The sequence below is a fragment of the Micropterus salmoides genome, unplaced genomic scaffold, assembly GCF_014851395.1.
Source record: "Micropterus salmoides isolate LMB-PRFRI ecotype aquatic unplaced genomic scaffold, ASM1485139v1 Ms_hic_scaffold_12, whole genome shotgun sequence".
Taxonomy (NCBI): domain Eukaryota; kingdom Metazoa; phylum Chordata; class Actinopteri; order Centrarchiformes; family Centrarchidae; genus Micropterus; species Micropterus salmoides.
In genome coordinates this window covers 12,180,689-12,207,481 of record NW_024040263.1, presented here as the reverse complement: position 1 = coordinate 12,207,481, position 26,793 = coordinate 12,180,689, and the positions used below count along the sequence as shown (strand labels likewise).

Genomic DNA, 26,793 nt, shown 5'->3' with positions numbered 1-26,793 from the left:
GTGAACACAACCTCACTGCCAGTAAACAAAACCTCACCACCGTTCACCACAACCTCGCTGCCACTCAACATGACCTCAATGCCACTCAACACGACCTCAGTGCCACTCAACACGACCTCACCCACAGTCACCATGACCTTGCTGCCAGTGAACACAACCTCACTGCCAGTAAAAATGATCTCAGCACCATTCAACACGACCTCACCACCGTTCACCACAACCTTGCTGCCACTCAACACGACCTCAGTGCCACTCAGCTCGACCTCAGTGCCACTCAACATGACCTCACCACCAGTTACCACAACCTCACCTCCAGTCACCACGACCTCGCTGCCAGTAAACACAACCTCACCGCCAGTCACCACAACCTCACCACCAGTCACCACAACCTCGCTGCCACTCGACACCACCTCAGTGCCACTCAACACCACCTCACTGCCATTCAACACAGCTTCACCACTATTCACCATGACGTCGCTACCACTCAACACGATATCAGAGCCACTCAACACAACCTCACCACTATTCATCACGACCACACTGCCACTCAACATGACCTCAGTGCCACTAAACATGACCTCAGTGCCACTCAAGATGACCTCACTACCTGTGAACATGACCTCTGCGCCACTGAACACGACCTTGCTACTAGTGAACACAACCTCACTGCCACTCAGCAGTACCTCTGCACCACACAGCACAACCTCGCTACCAGTCAATGTGACGTCACCGCAACTCAACGTAACCTCAACACAAGTCGGTACAATCTCAGTCCAACCAATCTCCACCATTTCAAACCCAGGTAAACAAAGTCTCCCACACTTAATACCCCACTACGAGTTGATGCAGATGATGCAAAGAACATAATTGTAAACTTGTAATATTTGATACCTCTTAATATACTTTTAGGCAGTGCAACGTCTCCACCCATAAATGGAACATCAGCTCAACTAGATTTCACAAGTAGTGTTCTGGTGACAACAGCTCCTCTTAATGCTACAGCTGGCACTACTGCTGCCACAACTACAGTGCTCAGTGAAACAGCCACTTCCACTGCTGCACCAGTTATTTCAACCACCACTGCATCAACAAATCCACCTTCATCCAGTGAGGGAACCCTGGGTCTTCATTTTAGACTCAAACGAATGTTTACACCGGATCTCTCCAACTCATCCTATGCAGCGTACCAGACATTAGCCACATTAGTGGTCAACGTGGTAAAATGCCCATACAGTATCACAGCATACTTTTTACTCCCAAAACATTCTATGATCATCATGTGCTCAGGGGCAAATTCACAAAAGGATTGCACAGCTTTTCAAATGGGTAGCAGGAGGAAAGAGAACAGACAGTAGCACAATGCAAGTTCCACATAGTTCCAGTGATGACATGTATAGCCGCATGTCGTCATTCCGCTGCTGGTTGTCGAGGTGGTGTCCAGCAAACGATGTGGGCTTTGTAGATCATTGGCAGACCTTCTGGGGAAGACCTGGTCTGATTCAGAGAGACGGCATCCATCCCACTTGGGAAGGAGCAGCTCTCATTTCTAGAAATCTGGCCAAGTTTATTAGTGGACCAAATCCATGACAACCCAGAGTTGAGACCAGGAGGCAGAGTCGCAGTCTAACACACTTCTCTGCCCTTCTAATTCAGCAGTTACCCACCCAAAACTCTACGCAGAGTCGCAGTCTAACACACTTCTCTGCTCCTTCATTTCAGGAGTTACTTAGTGAAAATCCTATAGTGACAGTGTCTGCCCCCCGACCATCGAAATTATTTAAATCAAAGATAAACAGAAGAGGAGCTGTACATAAAAACCTAATAAAAATTAAAACCACAAGAGCAATAGTGCAAACTAATTAAAAATTAAATGTGGACTCTTAAACATCAGATCTCTCTCTTCTAAAGGTGTACTAGTAAATCAGATTATGATATTGATTTATTTTGTCTTACTGAAACCTGGCTGGGTGAAGGAGAATATGTTAGCCTAAATGAATCCACCCCTCCCAGTCATATTAATACTCACATTCCTCGAGGCACAGGCCGAGGAGGTGGAGTTGCAGCTATCTTCGACTCTAGCCTACTAATCAGCTCTAAACCTAAACTAAATTATAACTTATTTGAAAGCGTTGTTCTTGGTCTTTCGCACCCAAGTTGGAAATCACTGCAACCAATTCTTTTCGTTATAGTGTACCGAGCACCTGGTCTGTACTCTGAATTTTTGTCAACTTTATTGTAGGGGATTTTAATATTCATGTTGACTTTGAGAATGACAGCTTTAGTACTGCGTTTATCTCTCTGTTAGATTCCACTGGCTTCTCTCAGAGTGTTCATGAACCGACTCACTGTTTTAACCAGACCCTTGACCTTATTTTGGTATATGGTATTGAAATTGAACATTTAATAGTGTTCCCACAGAATCCCTCTTTGTCCGACCATTGTTTGATAACTTTTGAGTTTGTATTGCTGAACTACACTCCATTGGGCAAAAATTTCTATACAAGCTAAATTTAAGGATGCGATTCCATCAGCTCTAAATTCATTATCAAGTCACAAAGTAACAAAGGACTCCTATGCTAATTTCAGTCCCTCCCAAATCGATCATCTTGTTGATAGTGCTGCCGGCTCGCTGCGAATGACACTCGACTCTGTAGCCCCTCTAAAAAAGAAAATAATAAAACAAAGACGGTTAGCTCCATGGTATAATACTGAAACTCGCAAATATCGCGGAAACTTGAGAGGAATTGGCGTTCCACCAAACTGGAAAATTCTCGTTTAATTTGGCAAGATAGTCTTAAAACTTATAGGAAGGCTCTTTGTAATGCCAGAGCAGCGTACTACTCATCATTAATAGAGGAAAATAGGAACAACCCCAGGTTTCTTTTCAGCACTGTAGCCAGGCTGACAGAGAGTCACAGCTCTATTGAGCCAAGTATTCCCATAGCTCTCAGTAGTTACGACTTCTTGAGCTTCTTTAATGATAAAATTCTAACTATTAGAAACAAAATTCACCAAGACCTGCCCTCAACTGGCACCAACTTATCTCTAAACTTAGGAACCTTAGAAACAGCTTTGCTTCCCTCAATCTTTACCAACCAACTTCAATAATTTCTTCTTCTAAACCATCAACCTGCCTCTTATACCCCATCCCAACTAGGTTGCTTAAAGATGTTTTACCCTTAGTCAGCACTTCTATACTAAATATGATCAATCTAAAAAACTGAAGTTATTGTTCTGGGGCCTAAGCACCTCCGTGACGCATTATCTAAAGATATAGTTTCCCTTGATGGCATCGCCCTGGCCTCCAGCACCACCATGTGGAATCTTGGAGTTATCTTTGATCAGAACATGTCGTTTAAGTCTCACATTAAGCAAATTTCAAGGACCGCCTTTTTTCACCTACGTAATATTGCGAAAATCAGGAACATCCTGTCTAAAAATGATAAACTAGTCCATGCATTTGTTACTTCTAGGCTGGATTACTGCAATTCCTTATTATCAGGCTGCTGCTCGAAAAAGTCCATTAAGACTCTTCAGCTGATTCAGAATGCTGCAGCACGTGTTCTGACAGGAACCAGGAAAAGAGATCATGTTTCTCCTGTCTTAGCTTCTTTGCATTGGCTTCCAGTAAAATCCAGAATAGAATTTAAAATCATTCTCTTACCTACAAAGCTCTTAATGGTCAGGCACCATCTTATTTTAAAGAGCTCATAGCACCTTACTACCCCACCAGAGCACTGCGCTCCCAGAATACAGGGTTACTTATGGTTCCTAGAGTCTCCAAAAGTAGACTAGGAGCCAGAGCGTTCAGCTATCAAGCTCCTCTCCTGTGGAACCAGGTTCCAGTTTGGGTTCAGGAGGCAGACACCATCTCCACATTTAAGAGTAGGCTTAAGACTTTCCTCTTTGATAAAGCTTATAGTTAGGGCTGGCTGAGGTGAGTCCTGAACCATCCCTTAGTTATGCTGCTATAGGCCTAGACTGCCGGGGGATTTCCCATGATGCACTGAGCCCCTCTCTCCTCTACTTTCTCTCCCTCTGTATGCAACCTCATCCCATTATTGCATGTTACTAACACAACGTCTCCCCTTTCCGGTAGTCTTGTGCTTTCTCGTCCCTCTCCTCTCTCCTCCTATCACTTCCTGCAGGCGTTTCTGGCTCTGGAGCTGTGGAGTCTGGATCTGTGGCTGCGAGTAACCTGCTGCCCCCGTGTTCCTGCTCAACACCCACTGCTACAACAACTGTTGTTACTAGTCCTATTATTATTGTTATTATAATCATTAACATTACGATTGTTATCATTAACACTTCTATAAATATCTATACCATTTTTCATTTAGTCTATAGCAACATCACCTTTACTGTCTGTACCTCTGTGTATGTATATTGTATAGGCTGCCTCCCTCCCCTCTCTCTCCTTCCATCCCTCTCTTTTTCTCTCTGTTCCTCTCTTGCCCTCTCCCTCTCTCTCTCTTGTCATCTTTCTCTCTCTCTCTCTCTCTCTCTCTCTCTCTTTCTTCCCCTCTCTCTCTCTCTCTCTCCCTCTCTCTCCTTCATCCCCAACCGGTCGAGGCAGATGGCCGCCCACCTTGAACCATGGTTCTGCTCGAGGTTTCTGCCTCTTAAAAGGACGTTTTTCCTTGCCTCTGTCGCCTAGTGCTTGCTCTTGGTGGGAATTTTTGGGCTTCTGTAAATAACATCATATGGAGTATGGTCTAGACCTGCTCTTTTATGAAAAGTGCTGTGAGATAACTGTTGTTGTGATTTGGCGCTATATAAATAAAATTGAATTGAATTGAACATAGAGATTTAACATCATAGTAATGGTAAAGGTATTAATACAAATAAATAAAATAAAGGAAAGTGATAATAATAATTGTAGCAGTGGGTGTCGAGTAGGAACATATTATATAGACTATTTGCATGTATTTAAATTAGGTATTGCGAATATTCACACATTTGGTGCAGAATTGGCCCTTTTCTAACCAGATTCACAAACACCAGCACTAATAACCACACACACAGTTAGAGTAATTATTAAATTATTAGCGTCTTTAGAGAAGTGCATTTATAAGGTGTGTCACGGCCAGACTTTACTGTGATCGTGGCAGTGGTGATTGTAACCAGGCGAAGCAATAGTACATAAGGGCACAGACAGTTCAATACCTAATATTGACCAAGATGGAATGAAACTGGAAAACAACATAAAACCTACTGCTGTGAGAAGCATAGATGATTGTTACGCACAGAGTAAAGAAAATGGCTCTCCATGACTTGGAGCGCACAGTTAAAGCATCCCAAACAACAATCACTCTGACAAAACAGAGACAAAACTCAATATAGACAACCTGCAAAAAGAAACAAATTAAAGAGCATGGGGAGTTATAAAAATATAATAGTTATTGTAATTAGAATACATTCTCTTTCAAAACAAACATTTAAATATATGAGTTGATAGTTTTGTTATTACAGCTTTAATTATAACATTTCTTGACTCAAGCGTTGCTTAACCATGTCATGTGATATGTTACTTGAGTACACAAGAACAAATATTATTAGGACTACTAGAGAAAACTGCAGATGAACATTTAACAGACACAGAACAAGAGCAAATTGCACTTGCTGCAAAACCTTATGGGCGTGTTTGCACTGTAATATCATAAGTGCATTATCTTTTGTGAATCAGACCTTGAGACAGGGCAGGTAGCGTTGCAAGTTTTGCAAAATTCCTCGCGCTATTAGCGGCCTCAGTCCATTCTTTGTGAATTGGCCCCTGAACATACTCATGTTGCTAACATTCTTGCATTGATGTAGATCATAATTTTGTCCACATAATTGTCATTGAAAAGTTAATGTTATTGTTGAAATAGACTACCTTTCATTCAATACCTTTATTAATTAATTTGCCCAATATTTTGGTACTGTAGTAGATTCTGAAATTTTGTATCATTTATAATGTATGTATAACATTTTATATGTACAGAAGATGACAAACGTATGACGGCATATTAGGGCGATTGTAGGTTAAAAAAATGTTTTAATCAATTTAATTAATGACTGAAAAGCATTCTCGTGAATTTAAGACTTTAGTCTCAGAGAATGTTCAGAGTTTTTTTATTGTAAATTAACAACTTTGATCTCGGGAATTCTTCTCTAAATATTACTCACTTGCGCAACTCAGTAATTTAAAATAAATTATAATGGCCCTAATAAGCCATCATGCATATGTATGAGATCTATCTGCCTCCAAACCAAACAGAACAAAATATGGTGTAAGCCATTAAATTAAGTAACAGTAATGTTTTCAGATAAACATGGAATGTGCAAAGCTGTTTGGACCATCTTTCAGTCGCTCCCTCATCAACTCATTCAGGTAAGACAAAATGTCGATCACTGACAAACCTTTGCTAGACACGTGTTGTTGACTTGCTTTAAAAAAGTGTTGCTTTCTCTCTGTCATTGTAGGAATGGATCAGTAGTCGTTGACTCGACCCTTGTATTCGCAAATCAAAGCTCAGTTCCTCCACCAAGCAATGCAACTTCACAACTCAGGATTGCACTCAACTTTACATCTCTGGACATAATACTAGACAGCATTAATATAAGTAAGTAATTAATAAGAAATACAAATTAAAATGAATCAATCTATCAATCTATTTAAATGATTTTATTTAAATTAACTGCATGTTACAGTGTTATATTAATTGATAAACCATTGGTATTGGTACAGCTGCTTCTCCTGCTGCTTCCACCGCTGCACCTAATGTTACAGCTGCCCCTATGACAGCTGCCCCAACTGCAACTCCTAATGCTACGGAATCTCCTACTGCTGCCCCGACAGCGGCTCCCAGCATTACAGCAGCTCCAACTGCAGGTCCAAATGCAACAGCTGCCCCTACAGCAGTTCCTAATACTACAACTACCGTGACAGTGGCTCCCAACATTACAGCGGCTCCAACTACTGCTCCTAATGCTACAGCTACCCCGACAGCAGCTCCTAATACTACAGCTGCCCTGACAGTGGCTCCCAATATTACAGCGGCTCCAACTACAGCTCCTAATGCTACAGCTACCCCGACAGCAGCTCCTAATACTACAGCTGCCGTGACAGTGGCTCCCAACATTACAGTGGTTACAACTACAGGTCCTAATGCTACAGCTACCCCTATTGCAGCTCCTAATGCTACAGCTGCCCTGACAGTGGCTCCCAACATTACAGCGGCTCCAACTACAGCTCCTAATACTACAGCTGCCCTGACAGTGGCTCCCAACATTACAGCGGCTCCAACTACAGCTCCTAATGCTACAGCTACCCCTACAGCAGCTCCTAATACTACAGCTACCTCTACAGCAGCTCCTAATACTACAACTGCCCTGACAGTGGCTCCCAACATTACAGCGGCTCCAACTAAAGGTCCTAATACTACAGCTACCCCTACAGAAGCTCCTAATACTACAGCTGCCGTGACAGTGGCTCCCAACATTACAGTGGTTACAACTACAGGTCCTAATGCTACAGCTACCCCTATTGCAGCTCCTAATGCTACAGCTACCTCTACAGCAGCTCCTAATACTACAGCTGCCCTGACAGCGGCTCCCAACATTACCGCGGACACAACTACACCTCCTAATGTTACAGCTACCCTGACAGCAGCTCCTAATACTACAGCTGCCCTGACAGTGGCTCCCAACATTACAGCGGCTCCAACTACAGCTCCTAATGCTACAGCTACCCCGACAGCAGCTCCTAATACTACAGCTACCCTACCCCTACAGCAGCTCCTAATACTACAACTGCCCTGACAGTGGCTCCCAACATTACAGCGGCTCCAACTACAGCTCCTAATGCTACAGCTACCCCGACAGCAGCTCCTAATACTACAGCTGCCATGACAGTGGCTCCCAACATTACAGCGGCTCCAACTACAGCTCCTAATGCTACAGCTACCCCTACAGCAGCTCCTAATACTACAACTGCCCTGACAGCAGCTCCCAACATTACAGCGGCTCCAACTACACCTCCTAATACTACAGCTGCCCTGACAGTGGCTCCCAACATTACAGCGGCTCCAACTACAGCTCCTAATGCTACAGCTACCCCTACAGCAGCTCCTAATGCTACAGCTGCCGTGACAGTGGCTCCCAACTTTACAGCGGTTACAACTACAGGTCCTAATGCTACAGCTACCCCTACAGCAGCTCCTAATACTACAACTGCCCTGACAGTGGCTCCCAACATTACAGCGGCTCCAACTACAGGTCCTAATGCTAAAGCTACCTCTACAGCAGCTCCTAATACTACAGCTGCCCTGACAGTGGCTCCCAACATTACAGCGGCTCCAACTACAGCTCCTAATGTTACAGCTACCCCTACAGCAGCTCCTAATGCTACAGCTGCCCTGACAGTGGCTCCCAACATTACAGCGGCTCCAACTACTGCTCCTAATGCTACAGCTACCCCGACAGCAGCTCCTACTGCTACAGTTACCCCTACCCCTACAGCAGCTCCTAATGCTACAGCTGCCCTGACAGTGGCTCCCAACATTACAGCGGCTCCAACTACAGCTCCTAATGCTACAGCTACCCCTACAGCAGCTCCTAATACTACAACTGCCCTGACAGTGGCTCCCAACATTACAGCGGCTCCAACTACAGCTCCTAATGCTACAGCTACCCCTACAGCAGCTCCTAATACTACAACTGCCCTGACAGTGGCTCCCAACATTACAGCGGCTCCAACTACAGCTCCTAATGCTACAGCTACCCCTACAGCAGCTCCTAATACTACAACTGCCCTGACAGCAGCTCCCAACATTACAGCGGCTCCAACTACACCTCCTAATACTACAGCTGCCCTGACAGTGGCTCCCAACATTACAGCGGCTCCAACTACAGCTCCTAATGCTACAGCTACCCCTACAGCAGCTCCTAATACTACAGCTGCCCTGACAGTGGCTCCCAACATTACAGCGGTTACAACTACAGGTCCTAATGCTACAGCTACCCCTACAGCAGCTCCTAATACTACAACTGCCCTGACAGTGGCTCCCAACATTACAGCGGCTCCAACTACTGCTCCTAATGCTACAGCTCCTAATGCTACAGCTACACCGACAGCAGCTCCTAATACTACAACTGCCCTGACAGTGGCTCCCAACATTACAGCGGCTCCAACTACAGCTCCTAATGCTAAAGCTACCCCTACAGCAGCTCCTAATACTACAGCTGCCCTGACAGTGGCTCCCAACATTACAGCGGCTCCAACTACAGCTCCTAATGTTAATGCTACCCCGACTGCAGCTCCTAATACTACAGCTGCCCTGACAGTGGCTCCCAACATTACAGTGGTTACAACTACAGGTCCTAATGCTACAGCTACCCCGACAGCAGCTCCTAATGCTACAGCTACCCCTACCCCTACAGCAGCTCCTAATACTACAGCTGCCCTGACAGTGGCTCCCAACATTACAGCGGCTCCAACTACAGCTCCTAATGCTACAGCTACCCCTACAGCAGCTCCTAATACTACAGCTGCCCTGACAGTGGCTCCCAACATTACAGTGGTTACAACTACAGGTCCTAATGCTACAGCTACCCCGACAGCAGCTCCTAATGCTACAGCTACCCCTACCCCTACAGCAGCTCCTAATACTACAGCTGCCCTGAATGTCGCTCCCAACATTACAGCGGCTCTAACTACAGCTCCTAATGCTACAGCTACCCCTACAGCAGCTCCTAATACTACAGTGGCTCCCAACATTACAGCGGCTCCAACAGCAGGTCATAATACGACAGCTGGCACTACTGCTGTCACGACTACAGTTACCAGTGAAACAACCACTTCCACTGCTGCACCAGCTATTTCATCCGCCACTGCATCAACAAACCCACCTTCATCCAGTGAGGGAACCCTGGGACTTCATTTTAGACTCAACAGAATATTTACACTGGAACTCTCCAACTCATCCTCAGCAGCATACCAGGAATTAGCCACATTAGTGGTCATCGTGGTAAAATGTCCATACACTATCACAGCACACTTTTTACTCCCAAAAAATTCTGTGATCATCATGCACACTGAGGGTCGAATTCACAAAAGGATTGCGCAGCTTTTCAAATGGGTAGCAGGAGGAAAGAGAACAGTCAGTAGCGCAATGCAAGTTCCACATAAAGAGTTAACATAATAGTAATGGTAGAGGTAATAATACAAATACATAAAAATAATGGGGCGGGCCCTCGCACTTGTAAGCGCGTCCGCGTGTGAGCCGGCCGAGTTGCACATTCTGGAGCTCTGCCGGTGCGGCTGTGAATTTGCTACGCGGTTCCGACGCCGCATGAAGGTGTTATATGTCACTTCCTGTGTCCCCTATGTGGAGCTACATAGCACTTGCCGCTATGAATATAAATCGGTATTGGCGTGTAGATGTCTGCGGGGTGGGAGAGTTATCAAGCACGTAAAGTTTGGTTCAGATGTGAGCATGTACACTGAAGTTACAACAACTTCCTGTGTCGTGGCGACGAGTTGATCTTTGTCACCATGCCACAGATACGGCCATTGATAAAAACTCACAGATAGCACAACTTTTCATCTTCAATGCCTTTAGAAGGCACAGCACAAATTTGAAGTCGGTCGGACTAAATCCCTAAGAGGAGTTCGTTAAAGTACGGAGTGTGTAAATCATCCAAAATTTGACGTAAAATTCAAAATGGCCGACTTCCTGTTGATTTTAGGGAATTGCTCCAAGAGGCTTTTTGGTACGTCTGGACATTATACACGTACCACAGAAAATTTGTGCATGTAGGTGAAACGTGTAGGTGAAAAGCACAACTTTTCATCTTCAATGCCTTTAGAAGGCACAGCAGAAATTTGAGGTCGGTCGGACTAAATCCCTAGGAGAAGTTCGTTAAAGTACGAAGTGTGCCCATTGACGCACGGACACGCACATTGACGAAAACTAACAGACAGTACAACTTTTCATCGTCAGTGCCTTTAGATAAAGTCAGTCGGACTAAATCCCTAGGAGGAGTTCGTTAAAGTGTACCCCCTGTAAAGCCCTGGATATACTTGCTTTTTAACAATTCGTAGGTGTAGACAGGCGTCGGTGATGCAAACGCCTTTGGTCACATACTTGCCTGCGTACTTTGCGTGTACCTGGAGGATTATACCTGAATCCACTAGGGGGCAGACCAGGAACGGATCATCCCTCGCCAACACCGGATTATCTTCCTTGACAACTTCCAAATTTGCACATCATAAACAAACCAAACATAGCGACACTCGAGCAGGTTGTGATTTTAATGACATCATAACTACCTCTGTAATTGCGGACTAGCTCCAGGAGTCAATATTATATAGCTGAAGTACCGGAGACTGCAGTTTCAGGACCCCACAACCCTGGGACCACCGCTCTAGGACCGTAATTCTTTTGAGACAGTGCCATCTAGAGGAGTGGTGGTGGTAATGCATAGCAACACGAAGGAGGTTAACCCTGTCTGCTAGCACGTCATTCACAAACACCAGCAATAATAAACACACGCAGTTAGAGTGAAATTATTAGTGTCTTATCTCTACATTTTATATCTCCATAACCACAAGTCCGACTGACACCAAATTGGGTCATTTATTCCCCATGGGCCCCTGATGACACCTGAAAAACTTTGTGCACTTCGGCCTATAGTTGGGACTATAATTGAAGCTGAAATAGCCTTGGAAAATCCTATTCATTTCAAAGGCATTTTCAACCAAAGGACATTTAGCCTTTGACCCAATTTACAGCTGCCTGCAGTTCAAGTAGTTATTGTAATAAGAGTATATTCTCTTTCAAAACAAACATTTAAACATATGAGCTGATAGTTCTGTTCTTGACTCAAGCATTGCTTAACCATGTCATATGATATGGTACTTCAGTACACTTTAAGAACAAATATTATTAGGACTACTACAGAAAACTGCAGATGAACATTTAACATACACAGAACAAGGGCAAATTGCACTCAGCTGCAAAACTTTATGGGAATGTTTGCGCTGTATATCATTAGTACAATATCTTTTGTGAATCAGAACTTGAGACAGGGCAAATAGCATTGCAAGTGATGCACTATTCGTGGTGCTTTCAGAGGCTGCATTCTTTGTGAATTGGTCCCTGAACATACTCATGTTGCTAACATTCTTGTATCGAAATTTGGTAATTCTATCTGTCCAAATACAGTATCTAACAAAAGTGAATACATACCTCACATTTTTGTAAATATTTGATTATATCTTTTCATGTGACAAATTTGTTTTCCCCTCAAACTAACACATCACACTGCCGTTAATGTCTAAACCCCTGGCAACAAAAGTAAAAGGGAGTACACCCCTAAGTGAAAATGTCCAAATTGGGCCCAAAGTGTCAATATTTTGCGTGGCCACCATTATTTTCCAGCACTGCCTTAACCCTCTTGGGCATGGAGTTCACCAGAGCTTCACAGGTTGCCTGTGGAGTCTCTTCCACTCCTCCATGACGACATTACGGAGCTAGTGGATGTTAGAGACCTTGCGCTCCTCCGTTTTTAGCAAGGCAGTTCTCGTCTTGGAGTGTGTTTGGGGTTGTTATCATTTTGGAATACTGCCCTGCAGGCCTAGTCTCCGAAGGGAGGGGATCATGCTCTGCTTCAGTATGTCACAGTATATGTTGGTATTCACGGTTCCCTCAGTGAACTGTATCTCCTCAGTGCTCATGCAGCCCCAGACCATGACACACTTGTCTTTGTACTCCTCCTCCTCCTGAGCACTGACAGGCTGACTCCTCACCCCTTCAACCTCTGTAGCAATCTTTGGTTATCACGCTGTTCTGAGTGGAACCTGTCCTGTTGAACCGCTGTATGGTCTTGGCCACCGTGCTGCAGCTCAGTTTCAGGATCTTCTTATAGCCCATACCATCTTTACGTAGAGCAACAATTCTTTTTGTCACATCCTCAGAGAGTTATATTCCATAACGTGCCATGCTGAACTTCCAGTGACTAGTACGAGGGAGTGTGAATGTGATAACACCAAACTTAACACACCTGCTACCCGTTCACACCTGAGATCTTGTAACAATAACGAGCCACATGACACCGGGGAGGAAAAATGGCAAATTGGGCCCAATTTGGACATTTTCACTTAGGGGTGTACTCTTATAGCCAGCGGTTTAGACATTAATGGCTATGTGATGTGTTATTTTGAGGGGACAGTGTCTCATTTATAACGTATGTATAACATATTATGTGTACAGATGATAACATATGTACCACGGCATATTAGGTCTATTGTAGGTTCAAAAAATTTACACAGGGGTACAAAGCGTACCCCTGTGTACATTGTGTGATCTTGTAAATAATTTTTTTCTCTGAATATTACCCCCCTCATGCAACTCAGTAATTAAAAAAATATTATAATGGCCCTAATAAGCCATCAAGCATATGTATGAGATATATCTGCCTCCAAACAGAACAAAATGTGTTGTAAGCCATTAAATTGCAAAATCACAGTAATGTTTTCTTTCAGATAAACAAAGAGTGTTTAAAGCTGTTTGGACCATCTTTCCTTCGCTCCCTCATCAACTCATTCAGGGAAGACAAAATTTTGATCACTGACAAACCTTTGCTAGACATGTTGTTGACTTGCTTTTAAAAAGTGTTGCTTTGTCTCTTTGTCATTGTAGAAATGGATCAGTAGTTGTCAACTCGACCCTTGTGTTTGCAAATCTAAGCTCAGTTCCTCCACCAAGCATTGCAACTTCACAACTCAGGATTGCACTCAACTCTACGTCCCTGGACATAATAGAAGACAGCATCAATATAAGTAAGTAATTTAAGAAATACAAATTAAAATGAATCAATCTATCAATCTATTTAAATGATTTTATTTAAATTAACTGCATGTTACAGTGTTATATTAATTGGTAAACCATTGGTATTGGTACAGCTGCTCTTCTTCTGCTGCTAATACTGCTGCACCTAATGTTACAGCTGCCCTGACAGCAACTCTTAATGCTACAGCTTCTCCTACCACTGCCCTGACAGCGGCTCCCAGCATTACAGCGGCTTCAACTGCAGGTCCACATGTAACAGCTGCCCCTACTGCAGCTCCCACTGTTACTTCAACTGCTGCTCCTACATCTCCTTCCACCACTACAACAACTACCACCACCGCTGCATCAACAAATCCTCCTACCTTCAGCGAGGGAACCCTTGGCCTTACGTTTCGTCTTAACCAAGAATTTACATCAGATCTCTCCAACCCATCATCAGCAGCGTTCCAGACTTTAGCTGCATCAGTTGTCAGAGGGGTAAGATGTCTATGCACTATAACAGTGTGCTTCTAACAACAAAACTTTTTACTGCAAAGAATTATTTTCAATGGGCATCATAAGACTAAGAAGGAGACTTTTAAGTGCAGACATCTCTTAAACGTTCAAATATTTATGTAAAATAATAATTTTGAGGAATCTGATCAGCACATACATAGAATATAAGAACACTCACATTTTTGCCAATTTATCATTCAGTCTGTCCCTGTAATTTTCATTTGGAAACAATGAAAGCTAATATTATTCTTTTTTTCTTAATTAGGCCAATATTTTGGTAAATTAGCAACCCTTCCTTGATCTTGGACGCAAATGCAGATAATGATGGCTTGTTTTAAGATTTGAATGTATTAGGCATTATTGCAGTATATTGGAAGGTGGATTTTTCTGTTCTTACTTGCTGCAATTTAGCAACATCTACTAATTGTGAGGCTGAGCAGAGATCCTAGTAGGGCTAACTCTCCGTCATCTGCAAACCTTTGCAATGCCTCTGCTTTGTGCTAAACTGTTCATTGGTGCTTGTGGCCATTTGTTGTATTTTTATTTGCAAATCACAGTAATGTTACCTTTCAGGTAAACAGAGTGTGTGGAGAGCTGTTTGGATCATTTTTCCGTCGCTCCATCGTCAACTCATTCAGGTAATGTCGATCACTGACATGTTTGCTAGACATATGTGGCGACTTGCTTTTAAAAAGTGTTGCTTTCTCTCTTTGTCATTGTAGGAGTGGATCAGTGGTTGTCAACATGACCCTTGTGTTCACAGATAAAAACTCTGTTCCTTCAGCAAGCACTGCAACTTCACAACTCAGTAGTGCACTTACGAGCACCTCTACGTCCCTGAACATTATACCGGGCAGCGTGTCTGTGGGTAAGAAACTTAAATGTCAAACATTATGATTTTATGGTTTACATTTATTAAATTATTAAATGCATGTTACAATCATATTTGCAATTATCTGCTAATTTTTAAATTGGAAAATAAGACGAGGGCTCAAAGTTGGGATGAAGCTACCTGTAAAACATGCATTTTGAACTTCTGAAGTTACTTTTAGGCACTGGCTGATACCTCTGCCTTTTCTTATATTTCAGAGTCAACATCAACATCAAGCAGTTCTCTTCGTCCCACAGTGGGCTCATTGGCAGTCTTTTCCCTAACACTGCTGGCTGTGGCACAGATACTGATAGACTTATAGCCTGCAGGCCAAAAGCTTTTATCAGCTTTATCAGCAGAAAAAAGCTGTGTACCAACAAACAAAAGACATAACAAGTGTGCATTATGAAATTTACCAATATTATGACATGTAGTAAAAAGATGTGGATTTTGTGCCAAAATTGAGAGTTTCTCAGTATTCTCAACATTTGATTTTGGTACTTCACTTCCATTTTATTTAAAGAACTAATCATTAAGATTACAAGATCAAAAACAGTATATTTTATATGTTTTGGGCATTTGTGTAGCAGTTGCCATTCAATGTATTTGTTTTGTGAATGCCTCTTTATATGCTATGTTTCATGTGGCATTGTTAACATTTAAAAAATGCAAATACATGCTGTAGAGTAAAATGTACTATATTTATTTCCAATAAAAAGCATTTTACAATTCAGCAGGACACAGTTTACACCCAGTGACATTGTTCAGTGCGAATGTGCAAGTGCAATGTGAAAGTGTGCAGTTAACTTTGTGTGGTGGAGTTTTAAACCTATTTAACCATGACGAACTTTCCCTAAATATAACCATGTAGTTTATTCTCTCTTACTATGTTTATTATTATGTGCCAAAACACCAAGCAAATTCCTTGTATGTGAAGACCTACTTAACAATAAACCCAATTCTGATTGTGATTTTAGGTAGCTTACCTTAACTACTGAACTGTAGTAAAACATTGTGTAATCCATCCATCCATCGTCAACCGCTTATCCTGTGTACGGGGTCACGAGGACACTGTGTAATTGAACATCAAAATAAGTCGCCATTGTAGTTTAATTTAGTATCAAGTGACTAGTGTGGCAAGTGGATGGCTGAATGCTAGTCTAAAAATGTCCAGGTACTATCAAAACATTTAGCAAGTAGAAAGAATATTTGATTTTAATTAATTAGCAGTTTTAATATAATACTGGTTCCTGTATGTTTTGTATAAAAATGTTAGTTTTTCTAATTCTTATTTTTGTCTAAATAGGTGAAATTAAACATATATATCCTTTTTGTAAAAATAGGCAGATTTGAACATTTAGAAGTAGTGGTGTGATGGATATACTACATTTGCTGTTTATGATCACTGCCAACAAGGATGTACTGGAACTGAATTTCAGTCCGGGACTTTGAGACGGAGAGGCCTTTCATGCGAGCGCCGCGTTAGGGCGTGGACAAAGATTTTTGCAGTTATATGAATAATTAAAGCTGCAAGCAGCGTTGGGCGGGCCCTCGCACTTGTAAGCGCGTCCGCGTGTGAGCCGGCCGAGTTGCACATTCAAAACTGAAAGCACTGTCTGTCGGTGCTTCTACGTGAAAAGAGAAGGAAGACATTGCTGGTAGTATTGTCTTCAGAGTTGTTAAACACCTCAGCGCACTGAAGGAAGCCATCTGACTGTGTGAGGGGCAAGATCGTTGATGTCTGCAGGCAGAGTAGGAGCTCTCCTGTCTGACTGGTCCACCAATAGCAGAGAAGATGACCCCTTGAGACACAGCCCCTCCTCATATGCATAATGAGGCAGAAATGCATACAAAAATTTAAAAAAGACAGGCAGAAATAAATACCATGGGTGAAAATAAATAAGGTAAATAAATACAAAGGAAGAATAAAACAGACAAAAATATTAAAACACACACATAAATTAAAGCTGCAAGCAGCGTTGGGCGGGCCCTCGCACTTGTAAGCGCGTCCGCGCGTGAGCCGGCCGAGTTGCACATTCTGGAGCTCTGCCGGTGCGGCTGTGAATTTCCTACGCGGTTCCGACGCCGCATGAATGTGCTATATGTCACTTCCTGTGTCCCCTATGTGGAGCTACATAGCACTTGCCGCTATGAATATAAATAGGTATTGACGTGTAGATGTCTGCGGGGTGGGAGAGTTATCAAGCACGTAAAGTCTGTTTCAGATGTGAACATGTACACTGAACAATAATGTACCCAAACAATAAAATAAATTCCTTTTATATTTCCCTGCCTTGTTGTTTATGTGTACATACAGAGGAAGAATGTGAGAACAGCACACATTTCATCGTTACTGTGTGTTAGAGCATGGGAGAACAGTGGATACTTTTAATACAGCCCACACCCCTAATACTGTGTAACTATAACAAGTAGAGAACAGAAGAAAAAGATGTTCTTTCTTTACAACTGTCTGCATAGCTTATTCATATTGTGTAATGAATGAAAATAAATAGGCCTACTAGGCTCCTCTCTACTTTGACATTTAAGATTAGCTTGTTTGATCCACCTTCATACACATGTGACATTACTGTACAACTTGAGAAAGGTGAGTTGTTTTCTGCTCCAGCCTGCCTAAAAGAAAAGCGTTTTGGGGATTAAATGGACTTTATTAGCTGCTGCAGTGCAGGATGAACTCAGAATAGACCCATTTCTCACCTTATTATTCTAAATCATGCAACGAAGAAGAAGAAATGCATAAGAAATCCTGGGACAAAATCTGTCCACAAATACTGTACAGCATGTAGTCTGATGATCAAGACTTGTGTTATAGCTGACTTGGGCAGTGAAATGTTTTTTTAATTCATGTGGTCATAGTTGTCCACAACTCAAATCAGAATATAAGAAGAAATGTTTTATACCACCTCAAGAAGGCTTCCTATCAGAAAGGTAGGAAGGTATTTCAAATGTACAACTGCAGTACTTAAATATAAGTAAAGTAATTTCCCTGACATTTTTGTGTTACTTTACTTTTAATAGACCCATGTAAGAGGTTTTATACTTCCTGTGAGTATAATCCAATCAATCTTATTTTCATACTGTATATCCGTTGTGTAATTTGATAAATTGTGTTGTATGTCGTGCTCGCATCTCAGAGAAGACTCTGACTGCAACGTGCGTCTTTGTAAAGAGAGAAACAGACAGAAAAAGTCTCTAACTCTGCCTGTCAGCTCGCTCTGCTCCGTTAAAACTGAATTTACCATACAGAATTGAATACGAGTGCACTCCAGATTTAGCTGCAGCCAGCTGACCGTGTGCTTCTCCCTATACCGCAGTTCTGTGTCCATGCATGCGGCAAACTGAAAGCACTGTCTGTCGGTGCTTCTACGTGAAAAGAGAAGGAAGACATTGCTGGTAGTATTGTCTTCAGAGTTGTTAAACACCTCAGCGCACTGAAGGAAGCCATCTGACTGTGTGAGGGGCAAGATCGTTGATGTCTGCAGGCAGAGTAGGAGCTCTCCTGTCTGACTGGTCCACCAATAGCAGAGAAGATGACCCCTTGAGACACAGCCCCTCCTCATATGCATAATGAGGCAGAAATGCATACAAAATTTAAAAAAGACAGGCAGAAATAAATACCATGGGTGAAAATAAATAAGGTAAATAAATACAAAGGAAGAATAAAACAGACAAAAATATTAAAACACACACATAAATTAAAGCTGCAAGCAGCGTTGGGCGGGCCCTCGCACTTGTAAGCGCGTCCGCGCGTGAGCCGGCCGAGTTGCACATTCTGGAGCTCTGCCGGTGCGGCTGTGAATTTCCTACGCGGTTCCGACGCCGCATGAATGTGCTATATGTCACTTCCTGTGTCCCCTATGTGGAGCTACATAGCACTTGCCGCTATGAATATAAATAGGTATTGACGTGTAGATGTCTGCGGGGTGGGAGAGTTATCAAGCACGTAAAGTCTGTTTCAGATGTGAACATGTACACTGAACAATAATGTACCCAAACAATAAAATAAATTCCTTTTATATTTCCCTGCCTTGTTGTTTATGTGTACATACAGAGGAAGAATGTGAGAACAGCACACATTTCATCGTTACTGTGTGTTAGAGCATGGGAGAACAGTGGATACTTTTAATACAGCCCACACCCCTAATACTGTGTAACTATAACAAGTAGAGAACAGAAGAAAAAGATGTTCTTTCTTTACAACTGTCTGCATAGCTTATTCATATTGTGTAATGAATGAAAATAAATAGGCCTACTAGGCTCCTCTCTACTTTGACATTTAAGATTAGCTTGTTTGATCCACCTTCATACACATGTGACATTACTGTACAACTTGAGAAAGGTGAGTTGTTTTCTGCTCCAGCCTGCCTAAAAGAAAAGCGTTTTGGGGATTAAATGGACTTTATTAGCTGCTGCAGTGCAGGATGAACTCAGAATAGACCCATTTCTCACCTTATTATTCTAAATCATGCAACGAAGAAGAAGAAATGCATAAGAAATCCTGGGACAAAATCTGTCCACAAATACTGTACAGCATGTAGTCTGATGATCAAGACTTGTGTTATAGCTGACTTGGGCAGTGAAATGTTTTTTTAATTCATGTGGTCATAGTTGTCCACAACTCAAATCAGAATATAAGAAGAAATGTTTTATACCACCTCAAGAAGGCTTCCTATCAGAAAGGTAGGAAGGTATTTCAAATGTACAACTGCAGTACTTAAATATAAGTAAAGTAATTTCCCTGACATTTTGTGTTACTTTACTTTTAATAGACCCATGTAAGAGGTTTTATACTTCCTGTGAGTATAATCCAATCAATCTTATTTTCATACTGTATATCCGTTGTGTAATTTGATAAATTGTGTTGTATGTCGTGCTCGCATCTCAGAGAAGACTCTGACTGCAACGTGCGTCTTTGTAAAGAGAGAAACAGACAGAAAAAGTCTCTAACTCTGCCTGTCAGCTCGCTCTGCTCCGTTAAAACTGAATTTACCATACAGAATTGAATACGAGTGCACTCCAGATTTAGCTGCAGCCAGCTGACCGTGTGCTTCTCCCTATACCGCAGTTCTGTGTCCATGCATGCAGCAAACTGAAAGCACTGTCTGTCGGTGCTTCTACGTGAAAAGAGAAGGAAGACATTGCTGGTAGTATTGTCTTCAGAGTTGTTAAACACCTCAGCGCACTGAAGGAAGCCATCTGACTGTGTGAGGGGCAAGATCGTTGATGTCTGCAGGCAGAGTAGGAGCTCTCCTGTCTGACTGGTCCACCAATAGCAGAGAAGATGACCCCTTGAGACACAGCCCCTCCTCATTTGCATAATGAGGCAGAAATGCATACAAAAATTTAAGACAGGCAGAAATAAATACCATGGGTGAAAATAAATAAGGTAAATAAATACAAAGGAAGAATAAAACAAAAATATTAAAACACACACATAAATAAATACATTAAAAAAATTAGTAATAAATAAAGTTGAATAAACAAATAAGGTAATTATAACAAAGGTGAATAAGTAAAGGCACTAATTAAAATATATACATTTATGTCTCCTTGTATAATTTAATTACTACCTACATTTATTTATTAGGGCCCGAGCACGACCGTGCGAGGTCCCTATTGAATTTGCTCGGATTATTTTTAGGGCCCGAGCACGACCGTGCGAGGTCCCTATTGAATCTGCTCGGATTATATTTAGGGCCCGAGCACGACCGTGCGAGGTCCCTATTGAAATTGCTCGGATTATTTTTTTTTTTTAGGGCCCGAGCACGACCGTGCGAGGTCCCTATTGAATTTGCTCGGATTATATTTTTAGGGCCCGAGCACGACCGTGCGAGGTCCCTATTGAATCTGCTCGGATTATTTTTTAGGGCCCGAGCACGACCGTGCGAGGTCCCTATTGAATCTGCTCGGATTATATATATATTTAGGGCCCGAGCACGACCGTGTGAGGTCCCTATTGAATTTGCTCGGATTATTAGGGCCCGAGCACGACCGTGTGAGGTCCCTATTGAATTTGCTCGGATTATATATATTTTAGGGCCCGAGCACGACCGTGCGAGGTCCCTATTGAATCTGCTCGGATTATATATTTTTAGGGCCCGAGCACGACCGTGTGAGGTCCCTATTGAATTTGCTCGGATTATTTATTTATTTATTAGGGCCCGAGCACGACCGTGCGAGGTCCCTATTGAATCTGCTCGGATTATATATATTTTTTTTTTTTTTTTTTTTTTTTTTTTTTCTGCAAAGTAGGCCCAAATGACATGGCCTAAACATACTCGAAAACTCACCAAAATTTGCAAACATGTCAGAACCGGTGAAAAATTTCGTATTCTACAAGTTTCGCACATGGGCGTTGCAAAATGACTCGCTAGCGCCACCTAGAAAATTGGAAAAAATTAGCCCCTCGTTCACGTTCAACCTACATCTACGAAATTTTCTGGGGACATGTATCATGTCAAGACGCACAAAAAAGCCTCAAGAACCCATAGCCTAAAGTCAACAGGAAGTCGGCCATTTTGAATTTTATGGCCATTTTTGGATGATTTACACACTTCGTACTTTAACGAACTCCTCCTAGGGATTTAGTCGGATCGACGTCAAATTTCTGCTGTGCCTTCTAAAGGCATTGACGATAAAAAGTTGTGCTATTTGCGCGTTTTCGTCAATGGGCGTGTCCGTGGCGTCGATGATTCGCATGAAACAGGAAGTTGTTGTAACTTCAGTGTACATGCTCACATCTGGACCAAACTGTACATCTAGGATGAGAGTCCCGCCCTGAACACATGTACATGCCGACATTCACCCACAGTCATAGCGCCACCTGCTGGCAACAGAAAGTGACCTTTAACGAAGCAGCCCCCGCCGCACGTTTCACCTACGTGCACGAATTTTCTGTGGTACGTGTATCTTGTCCAGACGCACAAAAAAGCCTCTTGGAGCCATAGCCTAAACCCAACAGGAAGTCGGCCATTTTGAATTTTACGTCAAATTTTGGATGATTTACACACTTCGTACTTTAACGAACTCCTCCTAGGGATTTAGTCCGACCGACCTCAAATTTGTGCTGTGCCTTCTAAAGGCATTGAAGATGAAATGTTGTGCTATTTGCAAGTTTTCGTCAATGGGCGTGTCCGTGGCGTGGCGTCAAAGATCAGCTCTTCGCCATGACACGGAAGTTGTCGTAACTTCAGTGTACATGCACACATCTGGACCAAACTGTACATGTAGGATGAGAGTCCCGCCCTGAACACATGTACATGCTCACATTCACAGACAGTCATAGCGCCACCTGCTGGCAACAGGAAGTGACTTTTAACGAAGCAGCCCCCGCCGCACGTTTTACCTACGTGCACGAATTTTCTGTGGTACGTGTATCTTGTCCAGACGCACAAAAAAGCCTCTTGGAGCGATGCCCTAAAATCAACAGGAAGTCGGCCATTTTGAATTTTACGTCAAATTTTGGATGATTTACACACTTCGTACTTTAACGAACTCCTCCTAGGGATTTAGTCCGACCGACCTCAAATTTGTGCTGTGCCTTCTAAAGGCATTGAAGATGAAAAGTTGTGCTATTTGCAAGTTTTCGTCAATGGGCGTGTCCGTGGCGTGGCGTCAAAGATCAACTCTTCGCCATGACACGGAAGTTGTCGTAACTTCAGTGTACATGCTCACATCTGGACCAAACTGTACATGTAGGATGAGAGTCCCGCCCTGAACACATGTACATGCTGACATTCACAGACAGTCATAGCGCCACCTGCTGGCAACAGGAAGTGACTTTTAACGAAGCAGCCCCCGCCGCACGTTTTACCTACGTGCACGAATTTTCTGTGGTACGTGTATCTTGTCCAGACGCACAAAAAAGCCTCTTGGAGCGATGCCCTAAAATCAACAGGAAGTAGGCCATTTTGAATTTTACGTCAAATTTTGGATGATTTACACACTTCGTACTTTAACGAACTCCTCCTAGGGATTTAGTCCGACCGACTTCAAATTTGTGCTGTGCCTTCTAAAGGCATTGAAGATGAAAAGTTGTGCTATTTGCGAGTTTTCGTCAATGGGTGTGTCCGTGGCGTGGCGTCAGAGATCAAGTCTTCGCCATGACACAGGAAGTTGTTGTAACTTCAGTGTACATGCTCACATCTGAACCAAACTTTACGTGCTTGATAACTCTCCCACCCCGCTATGGAGGACCGATCCTGACACAGTCAGAAATAAATACAGAAATAAATAAATGCTCAATAAATAAATAAGCATCCAATTAAATACACAAAAAAATAAGTAAATAAATAAATGTAGGTAGTAATTAAATTATACAAGGAGACATAAATGTATATTTTTAATTAGTGCCTTTACTTATTCACCTTTGTTATAATTACCTTATTTGTTTATTCAACTTTATTTATTACTAATTTTTTTAATGTATTTATTTATGTGTGTGTTTTAATATTTTTGTCTGTTTATTCTTCCTTTGTATTTATTTACCTTATTTATTTTCACCCATGGTATTTATTTCTGCCTGTCTTTTTTAAATTTTTGTATGCATTTCTGCCTCATTATGCAAATGAGGAGGGGCTGTGTCTCAAGGGGTCATCTTCTCTGCTATTGGTGGACCAGTCAGACAGGAGAGCTCCTACTCTGCCTGCAGACATCAACGATCTTGCCCCTCACACAGTCAGATGACTTCCTTCAGTGCGCTGAGGTGTTTAACAACTCTGAAGACAATACTACCAGCAATGTCTTCCTTCTCTTTTCACGTAGACGCTCCGACAGACAGTGCTTTCAGTTTGTTGCATGCATGGACACAGAACTGCGGTATAGGGAGAAGCACACGGTCAGCTGGCTGCAGCTAAATCTGGAGTGCACTCGTGTTCAATTCTGTATGGTAAATTCAGTTTTAACGGAGCAGAGCGAGCTGACAGGCAGAGTTAGAGACTTTTTCTGTCCGTTTCTCTCTTTACAAAGACGCATGTTGCAGTCAGAGTCTTCTCTGAGATGCGAGCACGACATACAACACAATTTATCAAATTACACAACGGATATACAGTATGAAAATAAGATTGATTGGATTATACTCACAGGAAGTATAAAACCTCTTACATGGGTCTATTAAAAGTAAAGTAACACAAAAATGTCAGGGAAATTACTTTACTTAGATTTAAGTACTGCAGTTGTACATTTGAAATACCTTCCTACCTTTCTGATAGGAAGCCTTCTTGAGGTGGTATAAAACATTTCTTCTTATATTCTGATTTGAGTTGTGGACAACTATGACCACATGAATTAAAAAAACATTTCACTGCCCAAGTCAGCTATAACACAAGTCTTGATCATCAGACTACATGCTGTAGTATTTGTGGACAGATTTTGTCCCAGGATTTCTTATGCATTTCTTCTTCTTCGTTGCATGATTTAGAATAATAAGGTGAGAAATGGGTCTATTCTGAGTTCATCCTGCACTGCAGCAGCTAATAAAGTCCATTTAATCCCAAAACGCTTTTCTTTTAGGCAGGCTGGAGCAGAAAACAACTCACCTTTCTCAAGTTGTACAGTAATGTCACATGTGTATGAAGGTGGATCAAACAAGCTAATCTTAAATGTCAAAGTAGAGAGGAGCCTAGTAGGCCTATTTATTTTCATTCATTACACAATATGAATAAGCTATGCAGACAGTTGTAAAGAAAGAACATCTTTTTCTTCTGTTCTCTACTTGTTATAGTTACACAGTATTAGGGGTGTGGGCTGTATTAAAAGTATCCACTGTTCTCCCATGCTCTAACACACAGTAACGATGAAATGTGTGCTGTTCTCACATTCTTCCTCTGTATGTACACATAAACAACAAGGCAGGGAAATATAAAAGGAATTTATTTTATTGTTTGGGTACATTATTGTTCAGTGTACATGTTCACATCTGAACAAACTTTACGTGCTTGATAACTCTCCCACCCCGCAGACATCTACACGTCAATACCGATTATATTCATAGCGGCAAGTGCTATGTAGCTCCACATAGGGGACACAGGAAGTGACATATACACCTTCATGCGGCGTTGGAACCGCGTAGCAAATTCACAGCCGCACCGGCAGAGCTCCAGAATATGCGCCTCGGCCGGCTCACACGCGGACGCGCTACAAGTACGAGGGCCCGCCCAACGCTGCTTGCAGCTTTAATTAGGGCCCGAGCACGACCGTGCGAGGTCCCTATTGAATCTGCTCGGATTATATTTTTAGGGCCCGAGCACGACCGTGTGAGGTCCCTATTGAATTTGCTCGGATTATTTTATTAGGGCCCGAGCACGACCGTGTGAGGTCCCTATTGAATTTGCTCGGATTATTTTTTTTTTTTTTTTTTTTTTTTTTTTTCTGCAAAGTAGGCTCAACTGACATGGCCTAAACATTCTCGAAAACTCACCAAAATTTGCAAACATGTCAGAACCGGTGAAAAATTTGTATTCTACAAGTTTCGCACATGGGCGTGCAAAATGACTCGCTAGCGCCACCTAGAAAATTGGAAAAAATTAGCCCCTCGTTCACGTTCAACCTACATGTACGAAATTTTCTGGGGACATGTATCATATCAAGACGCACAAAAAAGCCTCAAGAACCCATAGCCTAAAGTCAACAGGAAGTCGGCCATTTTGAATTTTACGGCCATTTTTGGATGATTTACACACTTCGTACTTTAACGAACTCCTCCTAGGGATTTAGTCGATCGACGTCAAATTTCTGCTGTGCCTTCTAAAGGCATTGACGATGAAAAGTTGTGCTATTTGCGCGTTTTCGTCAATGGGCGTGTCCGTGGCGTCGATGATTCGCTATGAAACAGGAAGTTGTTGTAACTTCAGTGTACATGCTCACATCTGGACCAAACTGTACATCTAGGATGAGTCCCGCCCTGAACACATGTACATGCCGACATTCACCCACAGTCATAGCGCCACCTGCTGGCAATAGAAAGTGACTTTAACGAAGCAGCCCCGCCGCACGTTTCACCTACGTGCACGAATTTTCTGTGGTACGTGTATCTTGTCCAGACGCACAAAAAAGTCTCTTGGAGCCATAGCCTAACCCAACAGGAAGTCGGCCATTTTGAATTTTACGTCAAATTTTGGATGATTTACACACTTCGTACTTTAACGAACTCCTCCTAGGGATTTAGTCCGACCGACCTCAAATTTGTGCTGTGCCTTCTAAAGGCATTGAAGATGAAAAGTTGTGCTATTTGCAAGTTTTCGTCAATGGGCGTGTCCGTGGCGTGGCGTCAAAGATCAACTCTTCGCCATGACACGGAAGTTGTCGTAACTTCAGTGTACATGCTCACATCTGGACCAAACTGTACATGTAGGATGAGAGTCCCGCCCTGAACACATGTACATGCTGACATTCACCCACAGTCATAGCGCCACCTGCTGGCAAAGGAAGTGACTTTTAACGAAGCAGCCCCCCCGCACGTTTCACCTACGTGCACGAATTTTCTGTGGTACGTGTATCTTGTCCAGACGCACAAAAAAGCTCTTGGAGCGATGCCTAAACCAACAGGAAGTCGGCCATTTTGAATTTTACGTCAAA

At 42.5% G+C, this 26,793-nt stretch overlaps 1 protein-coding gene across 1 annotated transcript; it reads left to right on the top strand.

Moving 5' to 3' along the window:
• The first annotated feature begins 122 nt into the window (after window positions 1-122).
• Window positions 123-16,172, top strand: LOC119899017 (mucin-2-like). Its single transcript, XM_038713394.1, has 13 exons — window positions 123-802; window positions 910-1,217; window positions 6,309-6,373; window positions 6,466-6,605; window positions 6,731-7,759; window positions 7,807-9,631; window positions 9,722-10,010; window positions 13,529-13,593; window positions 13,686-13,825; window positions 13,993-14,312; window positions 14,904-14,968; window positions 15,053-15,198; window positions 15,420-16,172. The coding sequence occupies exons 1-13, from the start codon at window positions 133-135 to the stop codon at window positions 15,521-15,523; spliced, it is 5,166 nt and encodes a 1,721-aa protein (XP_038569322.1). The 5' UTR covers window positions 123-132; the 3' UTR covers window positions 15,524-16,172.
• The last annotated feature ends 10,621 nt before the right edge of the window (window positions 16,173-26,793 follow it).